Source organism: Leptonotus elevatus, chromosome 12, assembly GCF_054856555.1.
Source record: "Leptonotus elevatus isolate MCC_2025b chromosome 12, RoL_Lele_1.0, whole genome shotgun sequence".
Classification (NCBI taxonomy): domain Eukaryota; kingdom Metazoa; phylum Chordata; class Actinopteri; order Syngnathiformes; family Syngnathidae; genus Leptonotus; species Leptonotus elevatus.
The window spans coordinates 20,701,177-20,720,422 of record NC_141250.1 but is presented as its reverse complement, the minus strand read 5'-3'; the positions used below and the strand labels follow the sequence as shown (position 1 = coordinate 20,720,422).

Sequence of the window (19,246 nt, the reverse complement as noted above, 5' to 3'; positions counted from 1 at the left end):
GCTCTGTAAAGTGCATCAGTACCAGCAGGACGACGTGGTATGAATCTTGGCAGACGGCACCTGGGATTCTGTAGTTGTGATGGCGCCACTTTAAAAAACATTCCTGCCCTAGTTTCTGCTCATTCCTTTCGCCATCTTGTATCTGTGATGTCTCATCACTTCTGTGCCTTCTTTCCCAACCTGACCTACCTAGTTCATTTTCTTGCTCGGTGCAAGCTTTTCTCATTTATTTATATCGGGAATGAGGAGAGCTGGCTCAGCCGTTAGGCAATAATAGGCAAGTGCTAAATATGCTGGGGAATTTTCTATGCAACACGACCACCTTGAGGACCGCTCAACCTTTTTGAGCCCGGGGATGTAAATAAGTCGTTTTAAAATCATACCACTATGATCGTACCACCTCATCGTGGTACGATGTCAACAGTCATTTGTTAAAAATCCGTACGTGTGTACCCAGCTCAAGTCAACAACTCCACTTCCTCCCCAAATGGCGCCCTTGTTGTTTTTGCTCCAGCACTGTAATTATTGAGCTCCAACCCAGATACATAAAGTAAAAGACCGACTATAAATTATTATAAATCCATCCATCCATCCATCCATTTTCTGTACCGCTTGTCCTCACAAGGGTCGCGGGGTTTGCTGGAGCTTATCCCAGCTGGCTTCGGGCAGTAGGCGGGGTACACCCTGAACTGGTTGCCAGCCAATCGCAGGGCACACAGAGACGAACAACCATACTCACAATCGCACCTATGGACAATTTGGAGTGTCCAATTCACCTGCCATGCATGTTTTTGGAATGTGGGAGGAAACCGGAGTACCCGGAGAAAAGCCACGCAAGCACGGGGAGAACATGCAAACTCCACCCAGGAAGGCCGAAGCCCGGACTTGATCTCACAACCTTTGAACTGGGAGGCGGACGTGCTAACCAGTCAGCCACCGTGAATTATTGATTGATTATTATAAATCAACCGTGGATATTTCCTTATGCCGTGCATGTGGAAGAAAACATATGACCGGAAGGAAAAACAGTCACACCATATTGTAACGCATAAGAATGGGACTATTACCAGGATGACGGGGTGTCACATGACTCAAGGCGATAGTGCAAAGAGCACACTGGATGTTTTACAGTTGAGAAGTGCGCTAAGATTTTCAGGAATTTGCATTCGCAGAAAGCTTCCACCATGTGCGCCGTCATCAAAAGGTTAACTTTTCTGAATCACATATGTAAGGATTTGTATTCGCAAATACATTCGGCGAGAATCCATTTTGATAGGAAGAATGAAAGTTTGCATTTCAGTCGCCACGGGCTGAAAAAGACGATGCCATGTCGTCACTACAAAAAAGCTCTGAGAGCATCAGCACATATTTTTGTGATCACTACGTGGACAATCGCTGACTCCGGCGTCTTTTAATTCATCCACCGACTGAGACAATGACAACATCGGTGTCAGCAGGCCGTTCATCACACGCAGGCCGAGGCGGAAGAAATATTTGCCCGTCTTGCCGCAGCTCTGCCCCCCCCCCCCCCCCCCGCAACGAACTCCCGCGGGGTCCTCAGTCACACCCGCTTCTCCTCTTCCTTCTTATTCTTTCCCTTCCAAGCCCTTTTCCCTCGTTGTCTTCATTTTCCTCCTCTCTGGCTCCGCTTTACTCAAACACCAGATATACCGCCTTCTCCAACACCTACTGTCTGCCTCTCAGATGAAAACACAATCATTTATTCATTTTCTTTTCCTCACTGTCGGGTGTGTATTTTTAGCAGTGACGATGTGGAAGAAGTCTATAAATAGATAAGAGTGTTATTTGGAAAGGGCCAACTTGGAAGCCAAAGAGGCTTGTTTGATGACGAGGGAAAAGTCATACAGCTATTGCTTTAAGAACCCAGATCTTATTGATTACGTGTCATAGAGCTGATTGATACAATATCATCGCTATGGTAAAGTGCGTACACACTTACACCTTTTAGTTCCAGGTCATTTGAATGGCAAACCACCAATGTTCAGTTTAGCATTGTTAAATCTTACGCTGTACACAAACCACGGGTTTACAATGCTGCTTTGACAGATACATACCTTCTTATATTGCCCGTCATGCTTTGGATAGTAGTATAGTTAGCAGACGATGTAGAATCCCGAGACCTCAGACTCGATGTGTGCTGATGTGTGAATCTCGAGTGTTTCGGAGTCGTGCTGTTTTACTATGTGAGCATTGTGCTAAAGAAGTGGAGACGACAGTGCTGCCTTTTGACTTACACCCGTTCGAAACTGTATTATTGAATAGATGCCATTTACGAGCAATTACTGAATGAGCAGCAAATGGGTTGTGGAATTGGGGGGGGGGCTGACCTCACAATAGTGTGTTACTGTTAAAATAATGCAGTCAGACATCATTCCAGACTCCACCTTGTCATTCGTTTGCAACTCTGCTTTTACTAGTACCATTGTGTTCTAAGTCAGAGAAAGAGAAAATCTGGAATTCCAAGTATGACCTCAACACAGTGTCACCTTTAAATAATCATTTAGAAAAACACACCGGGAACAAGACGTGCTGCCAGGGAGCCAAGAGAGCAAAAAGGTAATGACAGTAAAAGACATGACACAGCACACAAGTGACCTACAAAGATCCAAAAAGTGAGCAAAACCTTGGAACAAAATAGAGTGAAAATAATTAGCGGGCAATGCACAGCTGGGGGAAGTCACAAGGGCACAAAAAGTGCCCGCTGAATGACACGAGATGGTAAGTAATAATATACGAGCAGATACTTTTTTTTTTTTTTTTTTTTTTTTTAAGAGCTCAGTATTGTTCATTCGGAAATGTCATCATCATTGCTCTTTTTTATTTTTATTTTTTTTTATTTTTAATATATATATATATATATATATATATATATATATATTTTTTTGTGTGTGTGTGTGTGTGGGTGAGTATGTGTATGTGTATGTGCGTGCGTGCGTGCGTGCGTGTATTTGTTAGCTCACCAGAAAACCTATTAGAAAAAATCTCATACCGTTCACCTAAACCGAACACCAGGAGACCCGAGGGGACCAAAGAAAACCAAGGAAGGTGAAATCCAGCACCGACCAGACACCCCCCACCAGAACTCCTCCCCAGCCCAAGAAACATCCAGACCCCAACAAATCCAAAAAACATAAAATCAGGGAGGCCTCAAGAGACCAAAGGAGAGACCGAGAAAAGGAAGGAAGGACAGACGAAGCCGCGTGAGATCCGCAGACACCAGCCAGCCTCCACCGATTCAATAACCTGAGGAGGAAACAGATTGTGTCTGAGTTCGAGCAGATACTATTGCCAATGGACGGAAGAGTTTTCAGGAAGCAGGATTGTTGCTCAAACCGACCCCCGAGTATAATCACTGTAAAATCATCCACTATGGATGAAACGCATCCAAGCTAGCCTTCCTTGTTGTAACCCAATCCGTCATTTCAACTGAACATTGATACGGCCGCATAGATTCTGTTGAGTCACACACACTCTTTCGCTCTCAGTTATTCATCGCCATCGGTGGCCAAAAATTCGGTACATCACTAATTGAGTCTAATATCATTTATAATAAAAAAATAAAAAAAAGCCAGGGAAAGTCTATCCAGAGGGCTGCACCGGAACTTAGCATCTACAAAAACATGATTCAGCGGACTCTTCAGACAGTGATGCTAACTTCAGGTTGCTCAAAGGCTTCAAGAAGAAGATGACTTGTAATCAACAACCTTTTCTGTACATGTAAAACTTTATTACCCTACAAAGAATCCAGCTTTTGTTGAAGCTGAGTGAAGCGAATTTTGCACGAATTGCCTGCTCGAAGAGTTCAGCGTCCAAGCTGACACTGCGTGACTTTTTTAGTCATTAACGATGGTGGTATGTTAGATTACAAGACACATCTGACACGGCAGATTTTTCTATGGTCGTGAAGTGTCGTAGATGCCAGATGTCACACGCTTCAAGACAACTCATAATCGGCCCCCGACGGTGAATATTTGCCTGCGACGCGTCTGTCGGCTCAAAATCGGGGCTACATTCGCGTTGCCGCGCGCTTTGCAAGACAAAAATCCAAGGGAAAGAATATCGAAAAGGCTAGAATGGCGGAACGTCTGTCCCAATGATACCTGAAATAAAAATAAAAAAGTACGTACGGATAGTGAGATTTGGCACAACCTGTACTGAAAAAGTCACATTTTTAATATGACGTCATTGATTTTCAAGACACTTGGTGGTGATGTTTCAAAGTTGTGAGTAATGCTTTGTGCTGGAAATCCTTGTTTTTGTTGAGCGGCTGTCATGCGCTGTCCGTGGGTGAATGCGCAGCTTCAATCTCAGGGCTTTCAAAGAAAACGAAAGACATTACCAAACGCATGTTCTCCGTACGTCGGTAACACTTTGGTTGACCTCGTTGGGTGTCCACGGGGTTTAGGTAAGCAGTAAAATATAGCAGATGCAGATGGGTGGGTGAAGAAGTGATCAAGCAGCTGTTCTTGGACTTAACTTATTTTCTGCAACAGTTCTCTCAAACCTTATAGCACATTTACGTAGGCGACATACTATGCATTTTTGACAACATTTAAAACAGTTTCCAGTGTCTTCATAACAGCTTGACCAATATGCGGTTTTAACACTATTTCTCTGTCGCTCTCAGGTGTTTTGTTATTTGAGATGTGAGCTGGAATCTTTGTCTTTCAAGGGGTCCATTTCACAAAGCACGTTTCAACAAACACAGAGACTAAACCCTGAACAGCGAGTTGACATACCCTCAGATAGGAACGTCTGCGTTTTCGGTTCCAGGACAGCTGATTTGAGGTAGTTATATCAACGCAGAGTAGTTTCACCTGACGTTGCCGCTACACTAAAAAAGACCCCATGAATGGAGCCCCATTTCGTCGAGTCACCATGGCAACGGGAAAGCGCAGCGCTCGGCGCCGCCCTCTGCTTCCGCGTTTGTTTTTTTTGTTTTTTACCCCTCTTAACTGAACATTTGTATGCGATCATATGGCAAATTTGAACATGTCTGTAGAAAAAAAGGGCAACACCGCAGCGGCTCACCCGCAGGGGTGCTCAAGTTCGGTCCTCGAGAGCCCCTATCCAGCCTGTTTTCCATGTTTCTCTCCACTAACACACCTGGTTCATGATCAGATTCGTTATCAGGCTTCTGCAAAGCTTGCTGATTAGCTGGTCATTAGATTCAGCTGCGCTGCAAGAGGGAAACATGGAAAACAGGCTGGATAGGGGCTCTCGAGGACCGAACTTGAGCACCCCTGCGGCCTAGAGGAAGGCGGCGTGGGAGAACGTTGCTGCTTGAGTGTCGGGTCAATGCGTACATTTAAATGTAGTCCTTTGCAATCACAATCGTATTACAAGGGAAAGCTGTTGAATGGTAGCTCATTAATTCATTTCATTTAGGTGCGATCCTGCGGGGGGAGAAGCGCACTTGACTTAAGATGAAATATAAAAAACATTATTCAAACGGTTCTAAGAAAAAGTTCAACACACACGCTGTGAAGTGAGCGCATATACGGCTGGTGATGTTGCAAATGTAAGGACGGATTAAGTTGTGTATGTCGATGATGGACTGTGATGTGAAACGGTACCGCTCAAAAAGATAACTGTCCGGAAATGCCAGCATATCTGATAACAATCTCGCGACGAATATTGAATTCCCTGCTCAATTATACGGCATCTTCATCAAGAGGGTCTTTGTCGGAAGGACATGCCATGTTTGTGACAAAAGTGGACTTTACGCTCTAGACCAGGGGTGGGCACACTTGGTCCTCGAGGGCCGGAGTCCTGCAGGTTTTGGACGTTTCCCTTCTCCAACACAGCTGATATATGATCAGCTCATCAGCAAGCTCTGCATAAGCCTGATAACGATCCTGTTGATTGGAATCAGCTTATGTTGGAAAAGGGAAACCTCCAAAACCCGAAGGACTCCGGCCCTCGAGGACCGAGTTTGCCCACCCCTGCTCTAGACTATAGGCGTATTTACGCCAAAATTTGCCGCAGCAGACTTTATGAATGAGAAAATGTGGCTGAAAGGAGGCGGCGACAGAGAAAACCTTGAGCTTCATTGTGAAAAACCTGCAACCGACCAGGTTTGGTTCATGGAACAACCGATATCGGTAACTGACCGATATCTTAAATTATCTATTTTTATGAAACAGGCTGGTTACCTCATTTTCTCTGTTTTTTTCTGGTTCGATTTCATCAAGAAAACCTCGCAGTGTTCTTTCTCTTCTCTTAGTCAGTTTGCCGGCAATAAGCATTTCCACCAGAGCGCCGGCCGCATTTAATCAGCACGTTTTGCTTGGCTGTCAAAAGCTCGCCATCTGTGGCGTAATTATAGGACGGCCTCTCTCTCGGAAGCCTTGCGCCATCACTTAGCAGTAAACACCATTTGATTATTTTTACACCTCGCCGCCAAATGAAGGGAAGCAGTTCAACAAGATCAGACATGGCTTTTGCCGAAGAATACGCGATAAGATTTCTCATGCTCGAGAGGTACCAAATGAACACTTTGCAGCCGCTCACACACACACACTCATTCGTCTGTATGTTGTGAGAACCCAGATATTAACAAATCTTCGAGTCAAGTGTGAAAACCATAAATCATCTGCGGTGACACCGTGATGTGGTATCAATAGCATGCAATCTATACTGTGACTTGTTAAATATTAAAAGACAGATATAGCGATATGCGCACATTGAATGAAAACTGAACCCACTCGTGCAGTGGCCATTTTGAAGTGCTTCACTTTTTCTTTTCTTTTTTCTTTTTTTCTTTTTTTCTTTTTTTTTCTTAAGAGCTCAGTATTGTTCATTCGGAAATGTCATCATCATTGCTCTTTTTTTTTTATTTATTTTTTTTATAATACATATATATATATATATATATATATATATATATATATATATTATTTTTTTTGTGTGTGTGGGTGAGTATGTGTATGTGCGTGCGTGCGTGCGTGTATTTGTTAGCTCACCAGAAAACCTATTAGAAGTGCTTCACTTTTTTTCACATGTTGTCACGTTGACAGAATTATTTGAAAATGGACGCACATAAACGTAACCATAACACAGGAGTTAAAATGAGAGCATTTTTTTCATCTCCACGCTATGGCAATGGCATCTTAATGACGAGAAGTAAGAAGTGTGAGGGCGTCACAGGACAGATTAGCAACGCAATATATGCCAGAGAAAACACGCCTCCATACACAAACATACCTAATGAGGACAGTTGCTGTCAAAAGTGGATTGATGGAACACCACTTGAAGTTGATTTAAATACACTCATTCTGTCACGTAATCCTCCCCCTTGCCTTTAATGCGGCGACACTGGCAATTCCCGCCTTCCTTCAAATCGGATTGATTGTGACATCGAGAGTTTCATTCTACCTGCATACTAATTGACGGGGACTCTCGAGTATCACATTGCAATGACCCCGATGGCATGAATTTATCCAGTGAGACGTCCTAATGGGAGCTTCGAAAGCAAACAGCATACAAATACAATTTCCTGTAACTCGCCGTGCTGGCTTTCCCTGGCCGTGAGTCCCCAAACAATCCCTGGCTTGTTTCATTGTGATCGATGGTAAACTGATGATTGCGATGGATTCATTACCAAAAAGGCCAAGGCTTTCTTGTACTTCAATACGGCAGCGGGGTACAAATTACATGCTGGGGAAGAAGGGGGGGGGGGGGGAAGCTGGCTTTCTTCATCATTCATGAATTTTTCATGAAACTTATACTTGGGGGATAATGGAAGATATAAATAGCATTCAGGAAACGGATAACAGGTGGTGGCAAGTCTTCATTAGCAACTATTAAAGGCATGGCTGGCCCTGGCCATTTGGGGGCCCCAAGCAAAATAATGTCATGGGGCCCATATGTGCGCCATTTATTCACCGTGTACTTTGTAACCCTCCATCCATCCATCCATTTTCTGTACCGCTTGTCCTCACAAGGGTCGCGGGGGTTGCTGGAGCCTATCCCAGCTGGCTTCGGGCAGTAGGCGGGGTACGCCCTGAACTGGTTGCCAGCCAATCGCAGGGCACACAGAGACGAACAACCATACTCACAATCGCACCTATGGACAATTTGGAGTGTCCAATTCACCTGCCATGCATGTTTTTGGAATGTGGGAGGAAACCGGAGTACCCGGAGAAAACCCACGCAAGCACGGGGGAGAACATGCAAACTCCACCCAGGAAGGCCGAAGCCCGGACTTGATCTCACAACCTTTGCACTGGGAGGCGGACGTGCTAACCAGTCAGCCACCGTGCCGCCACTTTGTAACCCATACATGCATATTTCATATATGTTAGTCACATTTTATTGCACTGCAGAAGGTCATTCGAACTTCTCATCCCAACTGACTGTCAGTACTTATAGTATATGGAGGAATTCAGTGGAATTCAGTATATTCAACTGAATTCCACCAGTGGAATTGTTTGTCAGATCTCAGATGAGTTGATCCTTTCTTCACTGTTCTGGCACTTTGCATTGATATATTATACTTTTTTTTTTTTTGCCAGCCTTGTCAGTCTGGAAAGTCATCGCAAAACCTATAAAATATTTCACCCCATGATATTTGTGTATAAAGTGATTTGCCGAAGTAAAATCCTCACTTTTGTTATGTGTGTTTAGTTCCAGTCCTTTTTCAAACCCCCTCTAATTGTGCGAGTTAATTCATTTTAATCATGATACACAATGTGTGCTGACAGTATCACGTCTATTTACAGATATAAAAATAGTTGTAATTTCTATCCCCGTACACACCAGTGGACTAAATTTTACCCAGAATGCATCAGCCACTCCTCAGGATTGTGGGTTATCTCAGGTTGGAGACATCACGCAGAACATTTGAAATCGTGAAGCATTTGCTTAAGTTTATCATTGTGGTCGATATGAGTACGAACGAGTATGTGCCTCGTAGTAGAAGAACGTGTGTCGCGATTGTGACAAAAGATTATGCATGAATGCCCAGTCAAAATAAAAATAATTAAAAAGTGAGTCAGCATCACTCCCGGCACATTTCTTAGTTGTATATCTGCACTTATTTTGCCTATTTTTTGTTGTTTTATAGTTTGAGGTGTCACAAAAGTAAAATGTTGTAGTCAATGGATCTAGCATTAAAGGATCATAGCTGATCAATATTAAAAGTGTCATTTAAAAAAAAAAAACGATAAACCCATTAATCCCATTTTTTTTCTTCTATTCAGTAGCTGTTTTTTTTCTCATGTGAATCATTATTAGCCGTTCTGCCAGATTGGACACAGTAGTGCTGTCTTCATTGATTTGCCTCTTTTCTCTGGCTCCAACTGTTTGCTATTGTGTTGGAGCACACCTGCACCTTGTCGCCTGCCAGCTTCGTAACAACTCATTTGTTACCTAACTGAGGGCTGGCGAAAATACACCATACACACAGTATATCATGTACACCTTTATCTATTTATATCATATTACAATCCAAAAAACACACGTTGACTTCATTATAGTAAATACTCTTAAATGCTCTTAGGTGTGAATGTGAATGGTCGTATTCTTCTTCATGATGTGGATTTTTTTGTTGTTGTTGTCCAATCACATATCAGTTTCTGTGCGTTGCCATGTTGATTTCATCCGCCCAGGGCCTTCGCAATCAGATGTGCTGGCTGATGTGACTTCAACTACATTAATTGGTTTCCAATTCACATTTCAATTACGTTCTTTCAAGGCTTGGGTGCTTGGTCAGCATTTTTCTGTCCTCTGATTGGATGTTCGGAGTCCAACCTGTTAAAGCCAAGTTGGGCTCGTAAATCACGTGTCGCCGTCTGCATACGTTATGTTAAATTATTAACATTGTTTTTCAGTTTTAATTTATATTTTAGCCGTTTTGGATTTAGTTATAGCTGTGTAGCTCAATGAATAGTATGGTCTATTGTATTCTTATCTGTCTGAGAAAAGAAGGGCAACGGGTTTCTTTTCCACTATTATCTACAAGGGAGTGTAGTCTAGTACCGGTCTCAGTCGGTTGAAGAATCCAAGGACAGGCTGATGTATTATTGTTTTTTTCTAATCTGATTTATACCTATGGGAACTTGCTGAACTTGCTGATGGGAGGAGACTTTTCGTATTCACCCACTTTTCAATAAATAATGATGTGCAGAAGAAGGAGGGGCACACACTTTTGAACAGACCACTGTTTGAGTGACTTCAATTGTGTGATCAGAAGCTTCTGTTATAATGATACCTTTGCAAAGGGACTTCTTCACCAGAATCTCACCATTCAGTTAATTGAACACGCAAAGAGTAGATACTAAATATTATATACTCTAACAGTTACCACATTGAATACTCAGCATCTCTAGTGGATATGGTGTATTTTATTTTGTCCTATACGGACGTCAGAGTTGTGTGTTTATATTATTTCTGTAATTGTAATGTGATTGTAATGGTATTTAAACCAGCTGCCAGTGTTTTTTTTCTTCTTTTCAATACGTCAGCGTAACAACACAGAGAAGCTGCCCAAACCCTGTGGAGTAGCTAAGTTTGTGATGTTTGTGTCCGCCGTCGCGTATCTTTTTAACAAGCTTATGGTGTGTTGCATCTGGGTGTCGTTAAGCAATCGCCAACTGCTGAAGTTATTAATGCGTGTGGGTGCATGCGCGCGCGCGCGTGTGTGTGAGTGTGCGGTTTTTCTGAAGTGTAGCGGCTGTGTGGTGTCTGACTTAATTCCTCATGTGCATGGCCACAGCCTTGTTGCCAGACTGTTTGACAATGTGCTCAGCGTTAACCACAATAGCTGTCGGGTTAATGCAAGAGTAAACAATCTTCTGGTACAAGAAAAAAAAAAAACTCATTTCTTCAGATAAGTATTTGTTTATTATTTATTTAGATAAATGGATGGATGCATAGATAGATAGATAGATAGATAGATAGATAGATAGATCACTAGCTTGATAGTTAGTTAGCTTAATAGCTAAACTGCTCTCGGGATAGCTTGCTAGCTTCATAGATAGATAGATAGATAGATAGATAGATAGATAAATAGATCACTAGCTTGATAGTTAGTTAGCTTAATAGCTAAACTGCTCTCGGGATAGCTTGCTAGCTTCATAGATAGATAGATAGATAGATAGATAGATAGATAGATAGATAGATAGATAGATAGATAGATCACTAGCTTGATAGTTAGTTAGCTTAATAGCTAAACTGCTCTCGGGTTAGCTTGCTAGCTTCATAGCTAGCTAGCTAGCTTAATAGATAGATAGATAGATAGATAGATAGATAGATAGATAGATAGATAGATAGATCACTAGCTTGATAGTTAGTTAGCTTAATAGCTAAACTGCTCTCGGGATAGCTTGCTAGCTTCATAGATAGATAGATAGCTAGATAGATAGGTAGGTAGATAGATAGATAGATAGATAGATAGATAGATAGATAGATAGATAGATAGATAGATAGATAGATAGATAAGGAAAGTGTCGTGCTCCATGAGCCAAACAAGAGGCCGGCAATAATAGACGGAAGGGATGGAAATGGGATTAAGGTTGAGATAAAGGAGGCACATATTTCTCCGGAGAGGGATCCTGTTGTTTTTTTCCCCCCTCGAAGAAGAAAGACTGAGGTAAGATTGTCATGCACAAGGGAGCGAGTGCGAAAAGAAAGGATATACGGGAGGTTAAAGGGAAGGCGGGAGCGCTGAACTACAGGCACAGCAGTGCAGCGCTGTGCAGATTCCAGCCGTCGCTGTTGAATTATTGAACGTGATATTTTGCAGCTGGGCGAAGGGCCGCAGCCTTGTTGGGTGTCTGCTGAGAGGCAGGAAGTATGGATCACTGGGCAAGTGATGCGGCACTATTTTTTGACTGACTTCATGCGTAAGTGGTCCCGCTGGTGTGTCTGCTCGCGTCAAGCTAAGTCTTGTGCTTATGCAAAATAGCTCCTGTGGAAATGTTAATTATGCTGCCAATTAATTTAGAAGAAACGCCACAAAAGTTTTGTTTGTCTTCAAGGGCACTCCTCTGTGTCTCCAATTTCAATTAGCTGCTTGCAGTTAATAGAGATCTGCTACAGCAGTTTGTACTGTTAATACCAGAGCCAAAAGGTAAGCAGGGCTGCAGTGAGTTCCGTTGCTGCGCATCTCAAGGATGTGTCCACTCCATGTGCCGTATGCACGGGTCAGCTACACTATTTGATAAGTGTATGAAGTGCAGTGTACGAAGTGCTGCCTTCACGAGTGAAAATACGTTTATCATCTTTATAGGCAATTGTATTCATTCCCGCAAATTGAACCACCCGACTCAGTTCAACCCCCTCGCTCTTTTCCTGGGTCGTCATGGTAACGAAAGCCATCATTAATTCCACCACAGTCAAGCGAGTGAGACAAGACGGGCTAAAACGAGCTAAATTCCACGAAGCGTACCGTCGTATTGTGTCAAGAGGTTTTACATTGTGAAGAAAAAATGCGTTAGGGGAACAAACTATGTATACTATTCTATTCTTCATATAGGTGTGTTCAATTATACTGGTGGATGGATAGCAACACCTTTACACCAATAACTTTTTTTTTTTTTACACTTCTGTCTTCCTCTCCTCAATTATCACATCTCCCTCCCAACCCCATCCGTGCACCAGAATCCCACTGACTCACCTCATCCTATTTGTTCCTGTTATCCCCCATGTTCACACCTCCTTTATCCTCTGTCGCACCCCTTCTTCACTTCACCCAGTCTTGTTAGCACTGGTGCTGCGCACAAGAGAGAAAAATTGATCCGCTCGCAGATGACAAAATGGGATCAACGCTTGTTTTTTGGACACAGGAGAGAGAATTCAGTTTGCTTGCTAATAATAATATGAATTGAAATGCCATGAAAAAAAATATTTAAAAAAATTGCAATGTGTTTCAATAAGAAAGGTAGATATATAATACTGTACTTTATTTTAAAAAAAATACAGTAATCACAGCAGAATGTAAAGAATAAAACCGTTTTTACTATATTTGTGTGCACTTCAATGCCCATTGTGCTGCTCCTTCTGCTGTGTGCACCTTGTCCAATAGGGGGCAGTGTAATACTGACATTTATACACATGAACTCCTCAAATAGCAACAGTAAAATTAGTCACTCTTTGTAGATGATAAAGAATATATTTGAGTATGCTTAAAAGATTATAAGACAGGGGTTCCGATGCTATTCGCGAGCCGGTCTATGTCATTTTGCTTTTAACAAAAAATAAATTTAAAAAATCATTAAACTAAACAGATTCAAATTTAAGCTTGCAAATCAACGCAAGTAGTCATTTGCTGTATACCGCAAGGCATCACAGAAATAATAATAATTTGACACTTTTAGCCATATAATAGTAATAATAATAATTGTTGTTTTTTGTTTATTATTATTCTGCAGTCACCTCATGTTTTTGCTCCTACTTTTCATCTTTGATGGTTAAAAATTATTTACATTTTGTCTACCTCAGTCAGCAAGCAAGTTGAACACATTAAACAGGATGAAAACCAGAAATTAGACTAAGACTAAGCCCAAGAATGACAGTTTATGGGTCAGCGCATCTCGGCTCCGAATCGCTTATTTTCGGAATGTAGCAAATCACACATAGACGATTCTGGTTGGATCCAATTAGGCTCAAACAAGCCCACATCAATGGAGCAAGATAAATATTATTTTTAGATAACAGACAGACAGATGGTGTGCCACGGCATCTCTTCACATTGATGGGATTGAAAAAGAATCGGTTGCAAATGTGCAAAAGAGATTGCGTGGCGTGTATGGAATAGAATCCGCCTATAACTAACTGCTCTCTGTCTGTCTGTCTGTGTGTGTTTGTTTTGTTTTCCCACAGCCGTATCGTTTATGAGGCACAGCGCATCGGCCTTCGGATTTGCCGTGAGTATATGCGTCCTTGTTCCCGCCATTTGCATTGATCAATTAGTCATAACGTTGGTCTCTGTGATTTATTAATGAGTCTTGGAACTCAATTTTTATTGGCCCCGTTGTCTCCACGGTAACAGAGCAGAAGGGAAGGACTGAGATTACGGCACAGGTGTACAGTACTATCAGGAAAGATCAGCTAAAACAGGTGTCATAGATTGAGGGTACAATCATCATTACTTTTAATAAAACAATATAAAACATCATCTGTAGGTTTAGTTATCATTCAGATTAGTATTACACATGTCCTGAATTCAACATGTGAGAGAGCTCACACAAGGCGGGGCAAAAAAATAAAAATAAAAATCTGTCTGTTGTAGCACCAAGACTGACCTGTGGGAGGCAGCATAGTACCACATGCCAACTAACCTGCCAGCACATACAAAAGAAAAAGGAAGATCTCGAAGATGCTAGGCTAACGTTTTGCTAAGAACAGCACAAGCTAAAAAAAAAATTGTTTTTAAAGTACAAATCTCTTAATTGACTTCAGAAGAGGGTTTTTAAAATCTTTCTTTCTGTGAAAATATTAAATAGGAAGCGTTTGAGGGTGACGATCACGTTGACATCTCACTCAAACCAGATTATTAAAGAGGATGTTTGAAGCCTACTTAAGTGAGGAAATAGACAATTGATTAGCTTTGGTTCTTGGTGTCCTGTAACGCTCATGAATTCAACTGCATTTGTTGTGGTGAAATGAAAAAAACTCATCAAAGAGCATGCGTTCACATTGTCATACTCATTAAACTTGTTAAATTGTATAAAATGGCACTATTAGGCGTTGCCGTTCCACACGTCATTACGTGTTTAACTGATTTTTACACAGCACAGCATGTGAGCGTGAGTAGTACAAAAAAAAAAAAAAAAAAGAAGCTGCGTCTCTAACGATCTAACTGCTCCCTCCTCTCTTCTTGCTCTCCTTGACTCGTCGTACCTTGTGTGCGTAGTTTGACGCCACCTTGGATGTTCTCTCATCAATCATCGTGCTGTGGCGCTACAGCAATGCGGCCGCCGTGCATTCGGCGCACCGAGAATACATGTGAGTGTCAAACGAATGAAATTGCGGTCTGCGTTACACCTTTGTGTATATTTAGTCGATAATCCTCAAATCCATTGAGCAACAAAATCAAGCGGGACGAACGACTGAGAAGCAAGAGTTTTGTCACATGATGAAAAGAAAAAAAACTCCCGAGGCAATCGCTGCTTTTACGCTATCATTATTGATTGTATACATCATCGCTCATACCAGGAAAATCTTTCAAAGGACACCAGAACGACTCAAAGACCGTTTTATCAAAGCTCGGAATGTTGACCTGATCACAAGTCTGCTGTTTCTCCAGAGCATGTGTGGTCCTTGGAATTGTGTTCCTGCTCTGCTCCCTGTGCATTCTTGGAAAGGCGATTCATAATCTGGTTACCAGGATGCCCCCAGAAGTGGTAAGACAACTCACGGAGACGTCAAAAATATACATATTTGCGGGCGACCCTTGTGAGGAGAAGCGGTTAAGGAAATGGATAGGTTTCCGGAAAATAAAAACCCTGCCACAGTTTGGCTTTAGCCCCTTGTGCTAGCTAGCTAGCTCCCTAGCAGGTAACCAAGCACCCGGGGAGCTAGCTAGGGAGCTCGCTAGCTAGCCCCTGGGCCTAAAGCCAAACTGTGGCGGGGTTTTTACTGGTGCGTGCTATCATTTCCAAAACCCTCTTCAAATATCCTCGTTCCTTTATTGTCGCCCGTTCCTTCTGTTGTGACGTTCCTTGACAATCTCACTATGTTTTTGCGGTTTACTAAGTAGCCCACAGTGTTTTATAAGTGAAGCCTCAAAACTTGATATCAGCTTGCAGTTTTTCTGGCGCTCACTCGTGCGTGCCACAGAGTCGCCAAGCGTCATTTTTTCACAATGGTCCACTTCAGTCGTGTTTAGCAACGTCGCTCGGTATTTGGGCCCGAACGGATTTTTGACTGGACAAACAGCCATTCTCACCTCGAGACAGTTTAGAGTCATTTTGTCTTAGGCCCGCCGGCCCAGCCCAATTCCTAACCAAGTGTCGCCAAGTGTCATTTTTTCACAATGGTCCACTTCAGTCGTGTTTAGCAACGTCGCTCGGTATTTGGGCCCGGACGGATTTTTGACTGGACAAACAGCCATTCTCACCTCGAGACAGTTTAGAGTCATTTTGTCTTAGGCCCGCCGGCCCAGCCCAATTTCTGACCAAGTGTCGCCAAGTGTCATTTTTTCACAATGGTCCACTTCAGTCGTGTTTGGCAACGTCGCTCGGTATTTGGGCCCGAACGGATTTTTGACTGGACAAACAGCCATTCTCACCTCGAGACAGTTTAGAGTCATTTTGTCTTAGGCCCGCCGGCCCAGCCCAATTTCTGACCAAGTGTCGCCAAGTGTCATTTTTTCACAATGGTCCACTTCAGTCGTGTTTAGCAACGTCGCTCGGTATTTGGGCCCGGACGGATTTTTGACTGGACAAACAGCCATTCTCACCTCGAGACAGTTTAGAGTCATTTTGTCTTAGGCCCGCCGGCCCAGCCCAATTTCTGACCAAGTGTCGCCAAGTGTCATTTTTTCACAATGGTCCACTTCAGTCGTGTTTAGCAACGTCGCTCGGTATTTGGGCCCGGGCGGATTTTTGACTGGACAAACAGCCATTCTCACCTCGAGACAGTTTAGAGTCATTTTGTCTTAGGCCCGCCGGCCCAGCCCAATTCCTGACCGCCTTTGGCTACCACGTAGCTCTACCGCTGATGTTTATTGGTCCAGTTTGCTCTCTATATTGTAAATGGATCAATGGACTGCTCCCTCTAAATTGTGGGTAAAATGGAGGGAAATAATAATAGAATAGCACCACATCGGCCCCAAAAGACACCCACCGGACATCTGCCCTGACTTTGAGGACAAGTACACTGCTTTCGATGCAATAGAACTGGAGAAGCGATTATGAAGTCTGTTATGGTGTTCGGGCTCTGAATCTATGATTTGATACAGAACAGCAATCTGGAAATGAGGTGGAAAAGTTCTCGACTTCACAGGTGGGAAAAAAAAAGTGCCAATTGCCTCTCCCTTCCATTTTCCTCTGATCGTTTTCCTTCTGTCCTTCCCGTCCGTCATCTTATCGCTCTCTTTTTGCGATAGTCACACTCGGTACACACTCACTTTGTGTGAATTTCAAGTCCGTCGTCATCATCCTGTCAAGTTCATGTTCTATGGACCTCCGCTGGGCTTTTTTTTCTGACAGCAGTCGTCTTTCATCGGCACAATTAGACTCTTGTTCCAGCGTGTGACGCTGACCTTTCGCTACGTTCATGCGTTGCTCCGAGTTTTCATGCGTTCCAAGGCCAAATCGTGATTACGATTGTGTTTCCTTCAAGTATCAGGCGTTCAAAATGGTAAAGGAGGGAGGGCAAAAAAAATCGGGAATCCGCATTCGCGTCACGTCCTCGGCTGCTGCTGTCGGCGCGAGCGGTCTGCATGCAATGCCTGATTAAATACAGAAAGCGGAGATTGTTTGCGCCATGCGGCAACTGTGTGAAAAAGAGACAGAAGGGCTACACACACATATAAACACACACTACAAACGATTTGCAGTATTTGCAGTTATGTCGTTTTATTTGCGAAATCTGCAGGAAAGGCATCCCAACATTTACTTTCAAGTGAATGTGATCCTCGGAAGTGAATTTCTTTCGAAATAAACTACTAACGAAGTAGTACACTCTAAAAAAAACTATTCGTCAAAAATAACCTTATTTGGTGTCAAAAATGGACTGGTCCACACCTTGGGTCAATTTGATCCAACTTTTTGGGGTTGTTTTAAACAAAATGACCCAATTGTTTGTGTTGTTTTGCACAAAACAGGCAGATTTTTATTTTTTTATTTTTTTGGGGAGGTTTTGAATGTTTTGTTTTAAACAAAATGACCTAATTTTTGGGGGGATCATTTTGTACATGACCCAATTTTTGAGGTTGTTTTAAACAAAATGACCCTTTTTTTGTTTTTTGTTTTGCACTAAACGTCCCTTTTTTTTTTTTTTGTAAGGGGTGTTTTCAACAATTTGTTATGGGTAATTTTCAACAAAATGACCCAATTTGTTTAGGTTGTTTTGCACTTTGAAAAAAATAAGGGGATTTCTGGGTAGGGGATGTTTAAAAAAAAAATTATGGGCTGTTTAAAAAAAAAAACTTTTATTTTCTACAACATGACCCAATTTTTGGGGTTGTTTTAAACAAAACGATCCTTTTTTTGTTTTTTGTTTTGCACTAAACGTCCCTTTTTTTTTTGTAAGGGGTGTTTTCAACAATTTGTTATGGGTAATTTTCAACAAAATGACCCAATTTGTTTAGGTTGTTTTGCACTTTGAAAAAAAGAAGGGGATTTCTGGGTAGGGGATGTTTTAAACAATTTTTTATGGGCTGTTTAAAAAAAAAAAACTTTTATTTTCTACAACATGACCCAATTTTTGGGGTTGTTTTAAACAAAACGATCTTCTTTTTTTCCTCTCAACCTTGTAATCGTGAGCATACCATTGTAAATTCCATATCATTTCTTGTTTGTTTGTTTTCAATCTTAATGTTTGATTCACACACATTTAAAAAAATAATAATAATAATAAAATGGGGATCCTACAGCTCCAAATTTTGACGTGATAGGAGAAAACCTGAAATAAGTTTTGAATTCTGCACCCAAAAATGAGTTGAAAACCAGCCGTCAGCCCGAACTCAACAAAAATGGTGTTCCTGGATGTAATCCGTTCTTTGTCCTTTGTCCTTTAGGATGACTTCCTCTTCAGTGTGTCCATCGTAAGTGGATTTGTGTGCACCGCGCTGGCTGTTGCCAAGTTCATGCTGGGCAAAGTCCTCACGAGTCGCGCGCTCATCACGGATGGTAGGTCGCACACACGGTTCTTCGATGGCAATAGTGGGATGAAATGCCAATAAGGGCTTCATGGAGCCACAGTTTCTATGATGCCATTTGAACAGAATACAAATCTTTGCAGTAACAAAGTTTGCAAATTTGCCTCAGAGAAGAATCAGGGAATTGTTCCAATAAACATGAGGTTGCTGTTCTCAGACCCTTTGATTTTCCGCCAGACTACTTGTAGTTACTCCAGGGCTGTTCAAAATAAAAATTCAAAATATAAAAAAAAAATTTTTTTTTTTCAGGCTTTAACTCTCTGGTTGGCGGAGTCATGGGATTTACCATTCTTATCAGTGCCCAAGTGTTCAAGGACCACCCTGATGTCTGGTTCCTGGATGGCCTGATTGGAGTTCTCATTGGACTCGTCATTTTGGCATATGGGGTCAAGTAAG

At 42.2% G+C, this 19,246-nt stretch overlaps 1 protein-coding gene across 1 annotated transcript in view; it reads left to right on the top strand.

The window, feature by feature from the left end:
- Window positions 1-19,246, top strand: part of LOC147164978 (transmembrane protein 163a-like) — a 31,682-nt gene that overhangs the window by 7,519 nt on the left and 4,917 nt on the right. The window contains exons 3-7 of the mRNA XM_086090719.1: window positions 13,846-13,889; window positions 14,879-14,970; window positions 15,272-15,368; window positions 18,710-18,821; window positions 19,100-19,241. Coding sequence (XP_085946845.1) covers window positions 13,846-13,889; window positions 14,879-14,970; window positions 15,272-15,368; window positions 18,710-18,821; window positions 19,100-19,241 — 487 coding nt within the window. The remainder of the gene's footprint in view (window positions 1-13,845; window positions 13,890-14,878; window positions 14,971-15,271; window positions 15,369-18,709; window positions 18,822-19,099; window positions 19,242-19,246) is intronic.